Source organism: Ursus arctos, unplaced genomic scaffold (assembly GCF_023065955.2).
Source record: "Ursus arctos isolate Adak ecotype North America unplaced genomic scaffold, UrsArc2.0 scaffold_7, whole genome shotgun sequence".
NCBI classification, from domain to species: Eukaryota; Metazoa; Chordata; class Mammalia; order Carnivora; family Ursidae; genus Ursus; species Ursus arctos.
In genome coordinates this window covers 22,019,822-22,032,935 of record NW_026623089.1, presented here as the reverse complement: position 1 = coordinate 22,032,935, position 13,114 = coordinate 22,019,822, and the positions used below count along the sequence as shown (strand labels likewise).

The 13,114-nt window shown below is 41.9% G+C and overlaps 1 protein-coding gene across 3 annotated transcripts in view; it reads right to left on the bottom strand.

The window, feature by feature from the left end:
• Positions 1 to 13,114, bottom strand: part of SORCS1 (sortilin related VPS10 domain containing receptor 1) — a 483,063-nt gene that overhangs the window by 13,481 nt on the left and 456,468 nt on the right. For all 3 annotated transcript variants that reach the window (XM_044382096.3, XM_057308722.1, XM_044382097.3), the window contains exon 24: positions 7,722 to 7,821. In XM_044382096.3, coding sequence (XP_044238031.1) covers positions 7,722 to 7,821 — 100 coding nt within the window. The remainder of the gene's footprint in view (positions 1 to 7,721; positions 7,822 to 13,114) is intronic.

Sequence of the window (13,114 nt, the reverse complement as noted above, 5' to 3'; positions counted from 1 at the left end):
TGCCACTAAGATTCTAGTTCACACCTTAATCATGTGCCTCACGGCCACAGCTCTTGGCTGGCCTTGGCCGTTCATCTACATTACGGATACAGTAGATCTCAGATTCAGAGACATGTTCTATTTTTTTTTCCCCTTCCTCCCACTGTCATCTACCCATTCTGCCAACTAGGTTGGCTCCAGATATGCAGAAAAATTAGATTTTAATGTTTATTACTAATTTCCTCCTACATTTAATATCACAGACCCTTCTTTTTTAATGCATGCCTCTATTTTAGTGGATGCCCTGAGCTGTAAATCGGATTTATTGCTGGTGATAGACATGCATGTGCGCACCTCCCCTCGTTATGCAGATGGAGCTGTGTCTGTGCAATGTTCTACTGGAGAGCTTGGTGAGCCTGGGGACAGGCCTGGCTGTATACGCATCATTGGGGGAAATTGTTAAAAATGCAGATTTCCAGGTATCACTCTTTGGGATTCGGATTCAGGGTATGTGCAGGGAGTCCTGAAAAATCTCTATTTTTGTGAAGCTGCCGAAATCATCGCAACATAGAGTGGGGTCAAGAAGAGCTGCTTTATCACTGGGGTAGTCTACACTGGCTTGTATGGAGTCTTTCCAATCATACCTGTTTTGAGGGAAGGATCAGTTTCAGCCCCTCTACGCCTTCTAGGTCCTCTATGGAGCAGCTCCTACCACCTAAATTTCAGTTTATTTATCCAATAAATCACTCCTGTGAAATGCAAATCATCCCTGTAGTGCTGTCGTTTGTAATTTAGCGTGAATCAATCTAGTTAGGTGTTGTGTTTTCCAATAAGATGTCAGTGTTACCCCTTGCTTGCGGCTGAGTAACTTCCACTCTCATGCAGAGCCTTACCTCTTCTACCTCAAAAGAATCGACACATTTTTAAGTTACTTTCCCACACTCCCACTCTCAAATATAATCACCGAATTTACTCATGACCATGGGTCCTCACAGCAACAAAGATACAGGGTGTGAAGCAGCTTGAAAGATTTGTACCAGCAATTAGGGCTTTGATCTATCCAGTATCAGCAGACCCCTCCTACCCAGGAACCTGCTAAAAGGTGGTAAATCAAAGCTCTGAGTTGAATGTGCAGTCTGCTCCTGGGCTTAGTTGAGTTTCAACCTCTAATTTCCAGCCTTGAGTTGGGGTTTTCCACTCCTATGCTTTATGACATCAAATCCAACATGAACCACTAATCTGTGGCAACCATAAAAGAGGCTCCTACTTCTAGGTCTCCACCTCTATCCAATAACCATCTCTTGCCTCTTGTAAAATGCATAAATACTTTGCTGAAAAGAGAAAGGATTATTGACTGTTGCCCAAATTTATTATTTAAAAAATCCTTCCATCTGCCCCTTCTTTCCTTTTCCATATTCATCATACTTGTAATTTCAAGGATGCATTAATGAGAGTCGTCGCATTAGTCTGCGTGCACGATGAATAACAGTTTATAATATAAATGGAGTATCAAATAATGGCAGGTTTGATTTCCCTGAATTTATCCCTCTCTCTTTCCTCGGCTCATAATTTCACCTTCATGAGATACACCAATTAGGAATATTTAAGGATATATATCAAGAGACCCCAAACCAAGCCAAACTATGCATCGTTTTGTACAGAAACCACACAGCACCTTGCCCTGCCTCTGCTCAACATAGCCCGTCAATGCCTCAATACAGCATGCTTGTGTTCTCTTTCTTTGGTGAACTCATAGTCAACATTAAGGCTCATCTTTCTTGAGCCTTCTGCATGGAATATTCTTCATCTTCTTTATGTAGAATTAGTAAAGTTTCATGCAAATCATTTTCGTGCCTCAGGTCGAGCCAGTGTGGAGTGAGGGTCCTAGCTCATCTCACGTCCCCAGATGAACCAGTTTTGAAGGCATAATTGCAAAGTAAGGCACAGAGTTGTGTGAAGAATAAAATGATAATCTGAAACGGACTTCCCCCTTGAGTAAATTCCAAGTTACTAGGGGCAATGAGAAAACTACTGGCATTTCAAGGGTATTTTCTTAACAGCTTAGGCTTGTTTTTCCATAAGTACCTGCAGAGGTCAAATGCTCTGCATCAGATTTGAAGCCTTCCTGAGAGTCTTACTGGAAAAACTCCCTAGGATGAAATCATAGCTCTTAAAATATGGAAGAGTATAGATAAATAAAAACAATATAAACAAACAAAAAATCAAAGGCAGTGTAAAAGTATGGATGAGAGAGAGCTCCAGGGAGATGTCACAAAAGGTGTGAAGAAGGTCTGGTTTGATAAGGTCAGGAGAGTGCAGTCTAAACTGTTGACCCTGAGCTCTGCCATGAAGCGAGGCTGCTCTCCCACGTGGGGAAACACTCCAGCCAGTGGCCAGGGCAGGGAAATAAAGGCTGATAACGCAGACCTGCTGCAGTCTCCTTCAGGAATAGCCCTCCTTCTCGCTCCGTCTCTAGGTTCTCTTGTTCCGAGACAAAGAACTCTAATTTTTCTTCGACCTACTCATTTCCCACAATGTGTATATAAACAATTATAATACTTCCCGAAGGGATACCTGACATAAGAAAAACGCTGAGATGCATTTTCCTCAGATGCTTGTTGGATACATGAAGGCAAGGCTCCCCTCACCAGTTGTTTGGTAAAAAAACAGCATGCCGTTGCACAGGTTCACAACGGAATCAACCGAACCCAAAGGTTAATGGAGGGAACGGGATTTCAAATACATCTCTAGTGATTATAGATTGATTACACATCTAATTATTTATAAAACCCATAGTTACTGAGCACCTCATATGTGCAAGTTCTCTGCTGGGTAAATGGTTACCATCATCATTATCATCATCAGACAAACACAGGTTTTAAAAATCCATGTGAGTTCAGAGAAGGGACAGATGACAATAAAAGTAAAAGTAGTAAAAGCACTTTCTTCTAGTAAAGTCTCTAGAAAGACACCATGCAAATGCTGGCATTGAGTTGAGTCTTAAAATACCAAGAGACAGGAAATGGAGAGGGGTGGCAAACTGGGGAGGAATATTCTGCTTGGGAACAGCATGAGCAAAGGTACGCTTCAGTCAAAACACCAGTGTTTCTAGTCCAGGACCCAGCCTGATCGATTTCTACTCCTTTTTCCCACTCTCTGAGCTATGTAACATCACGGCCTTTGTCCCCTAAACACGGATGCTTCCAGGTCCCAAAAGCCAAAAAGAGCTACTCTGGTCACAGGCCTCCCTCCACTTCTCCTTAGCAGCCTCTCATTCTTGCCCTATTCCCGTGTTATTTCAAATCCCTTTTTTCCACAAAGAGAATTCAGAAACATAGTCATCATGAGTGGCTGAGCTCTCAAGAGGAACTGAAGAGAAAGGGAGCAGCACGGGAATCACTAAGAACAAAACAAGGACTGTGTTCAAAGTTGAGCTCTGGGTAGGCACCAAAGCTAATGAATTCCCGGGTAGAGCACGGGGCGAACGACCCCAATCTGGTCTCTAGTGACAGCCAGACCTAGAAGTGCCTACCTGGTGTTCCCATAAAAGCAAACAGGGAACTGAATTTGAAAAACAAAATAAGGCCAGTAAATTCCTGAAAGGAGACAGCCCTTTTTCCTTGGAGACAAACCAAATTATGTACTGCCTCTCTCACTAGCAGCACACTCTGGCTCAAACATTTTTAAAAGAAGGCTGCCGAACATCTGCTGGGCAATTAATGGACCGCAGCAGCGTGCCGTAATGGTCCCTGGGAAGGTATTAGCAATCCTGCTTAGGAGACATGAAATGCAACAGTGGTCCTTTTCCCTTTATTTATTTATTTATTTATTTATTTATTTATTTATTTTTTAATTTTTATGTCCTCACACCTGCAGGAGGGATGAAAAGAAGGGAAAGGGAGTGAGGTAGAAGTTCGGCATCAAATACTCTTCACTGTTTCCTCTTTTCCCCACGTACCTTCATTCTTCTCTTCCTAGCCAGCCAAATAGGAGTGTGCTGATTTTTAACTTAATCAAGGGAAGTGTGGCAAGCGTCTCAATCCACTGATCTCCCACCCCGTGTGCCATGTATTCTACGTCTGAAAGAATTCCCTCCACTGTCTTGGTAGACACAATCTACTCCTCTGCGGCAATAGTTTACAACAATCAGATGGCCAGGGCTGAGTTAGGGGCACTCTGAGGGAAATGGATCCCTCACATGTTTCACTTCTTCACCAGAGGCACTGAAGAGGGCCCATCTTCACATAAATCTTGTCTTTTGTAGTCAAAGTCAGGCTGAGGAGCGACGCAGCACCCGTGGGTAGGCCCAATTCTACTGCACTAATGAGGAACATGGCAACACTCAACACACACAAAGGTTCCAATTCCATTATTCTGTCAGCCCTTCATGTCCTCTCCCTTTACTCTCCAACTGGAGCTGACTATTCACATATAAGTCTATATCTGCTGCAGTCACTGAGCCAGTCACGATAGGAAGATCAATAAGGCCAGTTGATCAAGGTTTGGAATTATCCTGCCAAAAGATCCTACTATCCAATCTAACAGAGAAAAGCCTTGAACAACCCACATTGGTTGGAAGTCAAAGACTTTTCTCACTTTCTCCCAATTGCCAAGTCTAACACTGGGGTTTTGCCTCAAACTACTTTCTAATTTTATTCTCTGGATAATCTTGGATTATACTGATCTATGTTGCAGGGAGTCTTCAAATCTCAGCATGTTTACATGAGTTCCCAGGAACATACCTTCCTTTGGCTACCCCCTTCTTCCCAGAGATCTGAGTCCTGCTCCCCAAATTCCCAGCGATGGAATGAACCATGAACATTAATTGGAGAAGTCTTCCAGATCTTCCCAACTTTGCCATCTGGAACTTACACTGGTGGAATTAACCGTTCGTGGTTATCGGTCATGGACTTTCCCACAAGGATCCCTTTGGATACCTTTGCTGTATCAGTTTCCCTGGCCAAGCCCTGGCTAAACAAGTTTCAGGGAATTACCACTTTTTTGATCCCTATTTTTCAGCCTGATCCCAGCTCTACCAGTTGCCATTAGAGGAAAGCTTCTTTAAGTAACATTTGAAATAAGGTTTCAAATTCAGCAAGATGTTCTGAACCATCTCTGGAGTGTGATGTGAAAATCAGTTAAATAAAAACCAGGCACATAAAATAACTGATGGAAGAGAAGCATGGGAGGAAGCAAAGGTGTGAAATGAAAGTCACCTTCAGAGCTGGAGGAGTGGGGTTAGTTCTCTGCCTAATTTAACCTAGGATGGTCCCCTTTCCAATAGAGGCCCCTGGTAAACAGTAAGGGAGTTTTTTCTAATAAATCAAGCTACACCACAGCAAAGTATGTTGCCTGAAGATAGTGTTCACTTAAAAGCTGTCTAGCTGTAAAGCAAATTTTGCACAACAAAGGATGGACTAGTTGGCCACATCCCTTCAAATCCAGAATTCAATATGGAACATCAGACTCAGGTGTTTTTAACATCTAAACTGAAAGGGAACAAGGAGCTCTAGCTATTGTAGGAGAGGATGGTAAGGTTCAGTCTGCCACCTTAACAGCCTGCATTGTCCAATTAATCAGTAAACCTATTTAATACAATTTCAGGTTTTACTTGCCATTCATTGGGAAAATCTGTCAGTGGCTTGGCTATCAGGATGACTACAGCTGACGCTTCTGTACTTTGTTTTCCGGCACAACCAGCCGTGTGTAATTGTCATGTGTCACCAATGTTCACCAAAGACCAAAGGTCAACCTTTTGGTAGGAAACTACTAATCTAGGTCATCGAAAGCCCTGAGATAAGTTGGCAGCTTTCTTTCATGCCTTAGGCTCAAAGTTTGCTCTCACAGGTTAATTATTCTTTCCGCTCTCACACTTTCTCATTTTCTTCAGGGCATTTTCACCAGCAATACAATTCAGAAAGTAGCCTTTTGTTAATTTGTTCCCCGTGTGGCATTCCCCAGTGATGGAAGCTTCATGAAGGCACAGACTCTATCCTATGCTGAGGACAGAGCTTGGCTCAGAGGAGGCAGGCACTCTAAATGCCTTTTCAATGGATGAATTAGGACGGCAGGCTGGAGAAAACAAAATCAGCCCTCCTCAACCCTCCTTGCTCTTAAGAGTCACCTTCCTCAAGGGATACTCTGAACCCGTCACACCTCCATTCAAACATCTTGATGGCTTCCCAGAGCCACCAAATTAAGCATAAACTGCAGCCTGGCATACCTCCATGCTCCTCTTCCATCCCGTGCTCACAACAGTGACTTTTAAATATTTGTTTTCAAGGCAGTGGGAGTTTTTCTAAACAAAATATTTCATGAAGCCCTAATAAATGAAAAAAAAAAAAAAAGAGAGAGAGAGAGAGAGAGAAAGAGAGAGAGAGGGGATCCAAAATGAAAAGAGGCCAGCAGCCAGCCTACTTGGCCTTCCTCTAGACCTAGGCACGCCTCCAGAATCTCTAGAAATCCAAAGAATGGAGGTGGGAACTCTGCTCTTTGTCCCCACTTACTCAGCATCCAAAAGCCCTGGAGACTTCCACACTCCTTCCTTGGGGTTTTGGTGCTTGGAATGGTCTCTTGAGGTCAATCCTTTCCATCCTTTCCCCAAGACCACCTTCTCCATGAAGCTCTCCTGTATCATTCTGACTATGCACAATTCTTTTCTGCTTTAAATTTCCTATACAACTTTGATTGTTAATAATAAAAAAAAATAGAAGGGAAATAATAGTTTACTATGTGCCGGGCACTACTCTAAGTGCATTGCCTGAATTAACTTCATCCTCGCACAATACCATGGACATAGGCGCTTAGTGCCATTTTGAAGCCTCCAAGAAGTTAAGTCTCTTCTTAAGGTCTATATGGCAAGTGAGGGAGCTAAGACTGAAACCAACGATCTGGCTGCAGAACTGCAAGATCTAAGTGCTTAAATATATCGCCTCTCTATGTAAGCATTTATTCATTTTACTCATTGAGATACCCGCCATTGCCCATTTCCTCACCCCACCACACCACCACGACTGTTACCACCAAATCACAATCAGATTATATTTTTTTGAGGATAAAGACCCTTTCCTGTTAGCCTTTGTATTCCACGCAGCACCAGCACTATACTCTGAAAAAATAACTACTCAATAAATATTGTTAGTTTATTATTAATATAACACAATAATATATATTTCTATACACTTGGAATTAACTGAGTTATCACCGAGATTTCTATATAGCCTTAGTAGGAGGATCCCCCGCCCAACCTTTTCCAGGTGGAGAGACAGAAGCTTAATGATACTACGATCATGCATGACCCACTCAGGGTTTATCTTGGTGATGGCCCCGTGCAACGTCTAAGTCCCAGTTATTTCTACTCACTATCCCAAAACCTAAAGAAAGAAAATTCTTTATAATGTAAAAAATTGAAAATAAGGTTTTGCAGAAAGATCAGAAAAAAGTTATTTGTAAGGTTAACTTCATTTTCGAGACTTCTGTTGAGAAGGCACATGCCATCACTTGAGGAGTAAGTATTTAGGTGATTCCCTGACAGTTTTTGCCAGTGACTAACTAGGAAAGTCTCCTTATTCTGCTGTCTTACGGGTCCCCATTAGGGCAAAAACGCTAAGCAAGGGAACCTCCAAAGACTGGGGTTCTTATTTCTCATTAGCGGTGCCATCGTCTCATCTATGCTGAAAAAGCAGATTGGGATCCCCCTTTGCTAGAGCCACCAGCCAGAAGCCAGGGCCCTGGAAACTGACCTGCTGTTAAGTGCGCTGCGTGGACAAGGATTTGGACCCCAGGCTTCAGCTCAAAGTGCACCGAGTTTTGGTTGAGCTTGTGGATCAGCAGTTCTGATACCTGAAAGAAGAAGGGTTACAGTAAGTGCCTCCAAAACTGCCATGCCGACTACAAACAAACGTGCTGAGGAAGATTTACTGTAGCTGCCAAGGTGTCCTAATGTTATACCTGTGAATTCTGTAAATGCGTCTGGTACGATTTTGAGTTTTTATTCCAGGATATGCACACATCATGATTTTTAAAGCGTGACCTGAGTTTACAACCTAATTGCTACAAAATAGGACACACTATTAGTAAATACGAACATTCCTGCCTTAAAAAATTATCCTGTGTTATTCTAGAAAAGTCACCTGTAGTTTTTTGAAAGAGCATTTGTTATACATGAAAACGTAAAAGAAGTAATTATGTACAATTTACACATTCTGGTGAGATTTGTATGCATTTATTTTACTTCTTGATAGTGGACTCCGTTTTATTCCTCTCTGTGCTTCCTTCCTCTTCCCCTAACTGTACCCTGTGGCTTTCACAGAAGAGAGACTTTATGAATATTTATTAAACGGTAAATATAGTTCCACTAAAATAATAAATTATACAGTTGGAACAAACTGTAAGCACCGCCTAAGTGATGCATGGGCTGATCCTTGTTTCCTGCTTGTGGACATGAGCTAAACCACTCCCCAGGCTGACACCCACGTACTGGGCAACCGACGGGATTCTGAGCCATGAAATATTGAACCCCAACAAAGGGCAAAGAACCATGTCCGGGTAGTAACGGCACGAGGACAGCTTTGATAGAAAGGGTAAAACTCTGTTCTGTTCACTTGTTTAAAGTAGAAAATCCAGCTCAATTTTCTTAGCCTTCTGAACAATTTCTGAAACGCTATCAGAGAAAACCACACTCCTATTATTTTTATCTGGATTCCTTACTTTATTTTTAATATTCTCATCAATTTAATATTTTATTTAATATGCTATTTAACTCTAATTAGGTGCTTTCTGACCACCATTTTTTTCCTTATACAAAAGTTTGTCGAGTTTCATTTAGCCTACTGAGTTGCCAAAATGACGCCTTTGATTGATCCTTTTATCAGTTAAGCAGGGCCTGATGGCTTTGTTTTGAAGCAGAGAGTCCCTGGCAGACCCCTCTGATGGGTAATGGAACTGGACTGCCCTGCAGATGAACTTCTTTGCTTAACAACAGGAACTTGGGATGACTGTGGGTGACCCACGGTTGAGCACCTGGGATCCAGTGCAAGCTCAGCGTCTCAAATGCTTCCATTTGGCAAACCGGGCAGAAACACAAGGTTGTGACACAATTATGGAGAAAACAACTTTATCCTCTATATAAGGTTCTATATAACTCTTTCTCCTGGGCACTGGGAATCTTCTGGAACGCTCCAGGTTCATAGGAATAGACTTCTAGCACAGACTGTGTGGAATGCTTTTCCTGTGTGATCTCTGAAGTGTTGTAATGTATAGGTTCCTATCCCATCTTATAATTTACTTGGTAAGATCTTTAGGGGAATCTGAAAGGATTTTTAGTAGAGGTCAATCAGCAAGGTTTTTGCTAATGAAACAGGCACACACAGACACACATCCAGAAATGTGTGTGTGTGTGAAATATACACATTTACATACATATGCATATATATGTGTACATATCTACATTTATATTTGCAGAGGAATATTTTAACTCAAATGGGAAAGACTTGTCAGAAGTAATTAATGAACTGCTCTGTTTTGCGGAGTCCATCATGTGGCCAAAACGGAAATATATATTCGCAAGAGAAAGACTTCTCTCTTTCAACCAGTTGAAGTGATATTTATTTCTTATTCCTGAGGATGTTTTCTCCTCAACTGAGAGGTACAAATAACTAAACCAGAAAAAAAAGGTTCATCAGAACAACATATTTCTAATTTATAATCTCCAGGAGAGTTCCTTGTGAAAATAATTAACTTCCTGGATTTGTTTTGGTTTATAACATTGCTTCATTGGATTTAACTGTATCATTTACAAAATTAAGCAGGCTATGCCAAAATAATCTGGTAGCAGAAAGTACGTTTCATGTATTTAACTTGCATCAAAAGACATGCAGTGAAGAACATGTATCTATGGGAAAGAAATTATGCACGGAAACAAAACTAAATGAAATGTACATTGCATACAAGAATAATCTCAATTAGAAGCATGTAATTCTCTACTCAAATAAATGAGTACGAAATTGTTGACAGATTTTCACAATTTTAAATGTTTTCCAAGCCATTTGCAGAATTTATTCTATATTTGTCCATCAGATCATGAGCTGTTATGTATTTTATATATGAAATATACATAAGTATATATCCTATATAATATATATGCATTGAACACTTTATATTGGCAGGTTGCCTATTTCTCACTACTTTTTTTTTTTTTTTAAGATTTTATTTATTTATTTGACAGAGAGACAGCCAGCGAGAGAGGGAACACAAGCAGGGGGCGTAGGAGAGGAAGAAGCAGGCTCCCAGCAGAGGAGCCCGATGTGGGGCTCGATCCCAGAACTCCGGGATCACGCCCTGAGCCGAAGGCAGACGATTAACGACTGAACCACCCAGGCGCCTCTCTCACTACTTTTTTTAACATAGCGTGTCTTGGGTATTAGTGCTAGTATTTCCATGGAAAGGACCATGGAACTTAAAGGACATAATTAAGTTTACCCAGTTAATATTTGAAGAGTTGACACCAGACTTCAGTTTTGTTTGACTCCTAATCCTAAAAACATTTTCCTTGAACCAGCTGACAAAAAGAGAGGGCAAGAGATACGTGGGAAGAGGGCTGACTGAGCAGGTTTAGGAAAAAAAAAAAAACACGACTGCAGCATTTCATTAATTAAGCTGCAATCTCTTATTCCTCTGTGAGGTGCACTTGTCACATCCGTCCCAGGTCAGCTGCCCAGGACGAGCTGCGCCAACAGGCAACTGCCAACCCTCTCCTCCGGACGGCCACATTCTGCTCACCAGCCAATAGAATTTGTACCGTTTGGGAGAGACTTTGGCTATGCATACAAGGAGTGGAATAAACTGGAATCTGTAGGGCAGGTGGCTGCAGCCTAAATGGGAAGAACAAACTGTTGCATGATAGAGACTAAGTGGGATAATGTGTGACTGCTGGGACACTGAACTTGTTGAAGCCAGTTCAATATATTTATTTTTCTTTCTATCTCCAGTGAAAGTGTGTTGTCTTAGCAAAGTGCACGTATCTTTTGTGCTGTTAGCCCTCTCCTGCTGCTCTCTTGCATAGTCCATTTTCTATTCTCCTTCAGTTAAATAATCATGACCAAAGAAACAACATATTACTCTTGGATCTGCCCATTGGTGGACTTTGCCTGGGATTCCAGTGCAACCCACACTTCCCTTGAAGTACCAGTTAAAAACACAGTGGGGACGCAATAAAAACACTTGGAAAGCTACCATCAACATGGTGTAGTGGGAGGGACCTGCTACAGGGGAAAACACCAATTCTCTTCTGCATCTTCTTCACAAAACATAAAATTTAAGCACAGCAATCAGAACAGGGTAGGTGAGGCTAGAGTAACAGGGTTAAAGGCTCAGAGGTTTCCAACAATGAAGGTGTATTTCTGGCTCACACTTCATACCCACTGTATGTGGGCAGTGGTGCTGTGTTCGTTATGGTCATACAGGGACACAGGCTGGTGGAGCTGCCCCTTCAAATGTTTGTATTCACAGCACCATGGGAGGGAAAAGGAGACCTCAGGGGTCTCCAACTGGCATTCGAATACTTCCGCTTACAAGGAAAGAAATCACTTCTGCTCCCAACTCATTGGCCAGAATCAGTCACATGATTCTGCCCACAGAAGAGGCACATGGGCACCAGCCTACCACCATGTATCCAGAAGGAAATGAGCTGGAAATAGTCCACAGCAGTGACGGTTGCCACACGAAGAACACATTTATGGCCGAAACAATTTTTAATGAAACCAACTGGAGAAAACACACGTTCAGATTCTAAGAATGAAAAGTGTCAAATATTGAAACATGAAAAAAGAGAAGTTTAAGAACAGAGCAGTTGGTAAATTTATGAAACACATAAGCCAAAGAAGTGGTACAAGGTGAAACTATAGGCGCAAAATGGTCTTTGGCAGATTTACCAATGAGGGCCAAAACACTAATGTTTATCTCTGAAGCTGGCAGGAGGAACGCAAACCCTACTGAACAGAAATCGTATTCCGGGGCCATGTTCAGAGATACGTGCCTGTAATGACCTTGGAGCTGACCCACCAGATCACTCCTGATACTGTTATATGATTAAGGTCCTTTGAAATAGCAGTTGAAAAATCTTCCTTTTGGATTCAACAAAGGAAGAGTTTTCCCAATTCATACAACATAAATTTTGGATTAAATCACGGGGAGGGCAATGAAAACAAACAGTAATTCTAGTTAACACTAGCATACCCAATTCCCTTCTTTCTTAGCACAAAAGAATCGTCTTGATTCAAGTGCCTGAGAAGCTTCCTGGGTGATATAATGAAGGAACGCATTGGCTATATATATTTCCTTCCCCGTATTCCCCATCACCAGCTCTAAATTTGCCTCCCGTGGCCATATTCCTTCCAGTCACACTCTTTCCTAATCTACTTTCAATTATAGTTTCCTGCTTTAATGATCTTCCTCCTGAACTCGAGGGTATTTCTATAATCCAACTCCCCATGTTAAAAAATCTGGACAGGGTAGATTATGTGGGTAATAGTCTGACATTATCAACTATAGTTCATAATGAATCTCTAATTCCTTAAAACACTGCCAATTGACTGTTGCATTTGCAGAGGCACATTTGCTTTCTCTGGATTTTGGATTCTCCATCAGTCAAAGGTATATGGTAAGAGAAACGGGATTTTGGATTCTCTATCAGTCAAAGGTATATGGTAAGAGAAACGGCCAAGGAGGAAATTCAGTGTCGGTGGCTGACATTTTTTTTCATAATCTTTTTGTTTCTTTTAAATGTTTTCATGCCCTTTAAAAATTCTGCATGACAACATGTAGGCTCCCTATCTCCCCAGCACAGTATCACACACAGTCTGGACAGAACATGATGGTCTTTTCTCCCTCCAGGAGAGCCCGATACAAATCTGCTCCCCTCTGAGGACTCAGACAGAAGCAAGGGAGTCCAGGCGGGGGAGGAAGGGGTTGCTCCATACCTGAACAGCTGGGGCAGCGGGATGTGCTGTCTCTGATGAGGCCAGCTAAGGGCAAGTGAGCCTTTTCTCACTCCCCAGAGATCTGAAATAAAGACTGGTGGAACCCTCCCAGACAGAGGTCACTTGATTAACCCTGCCCACGTTAGCCTGATAACAGG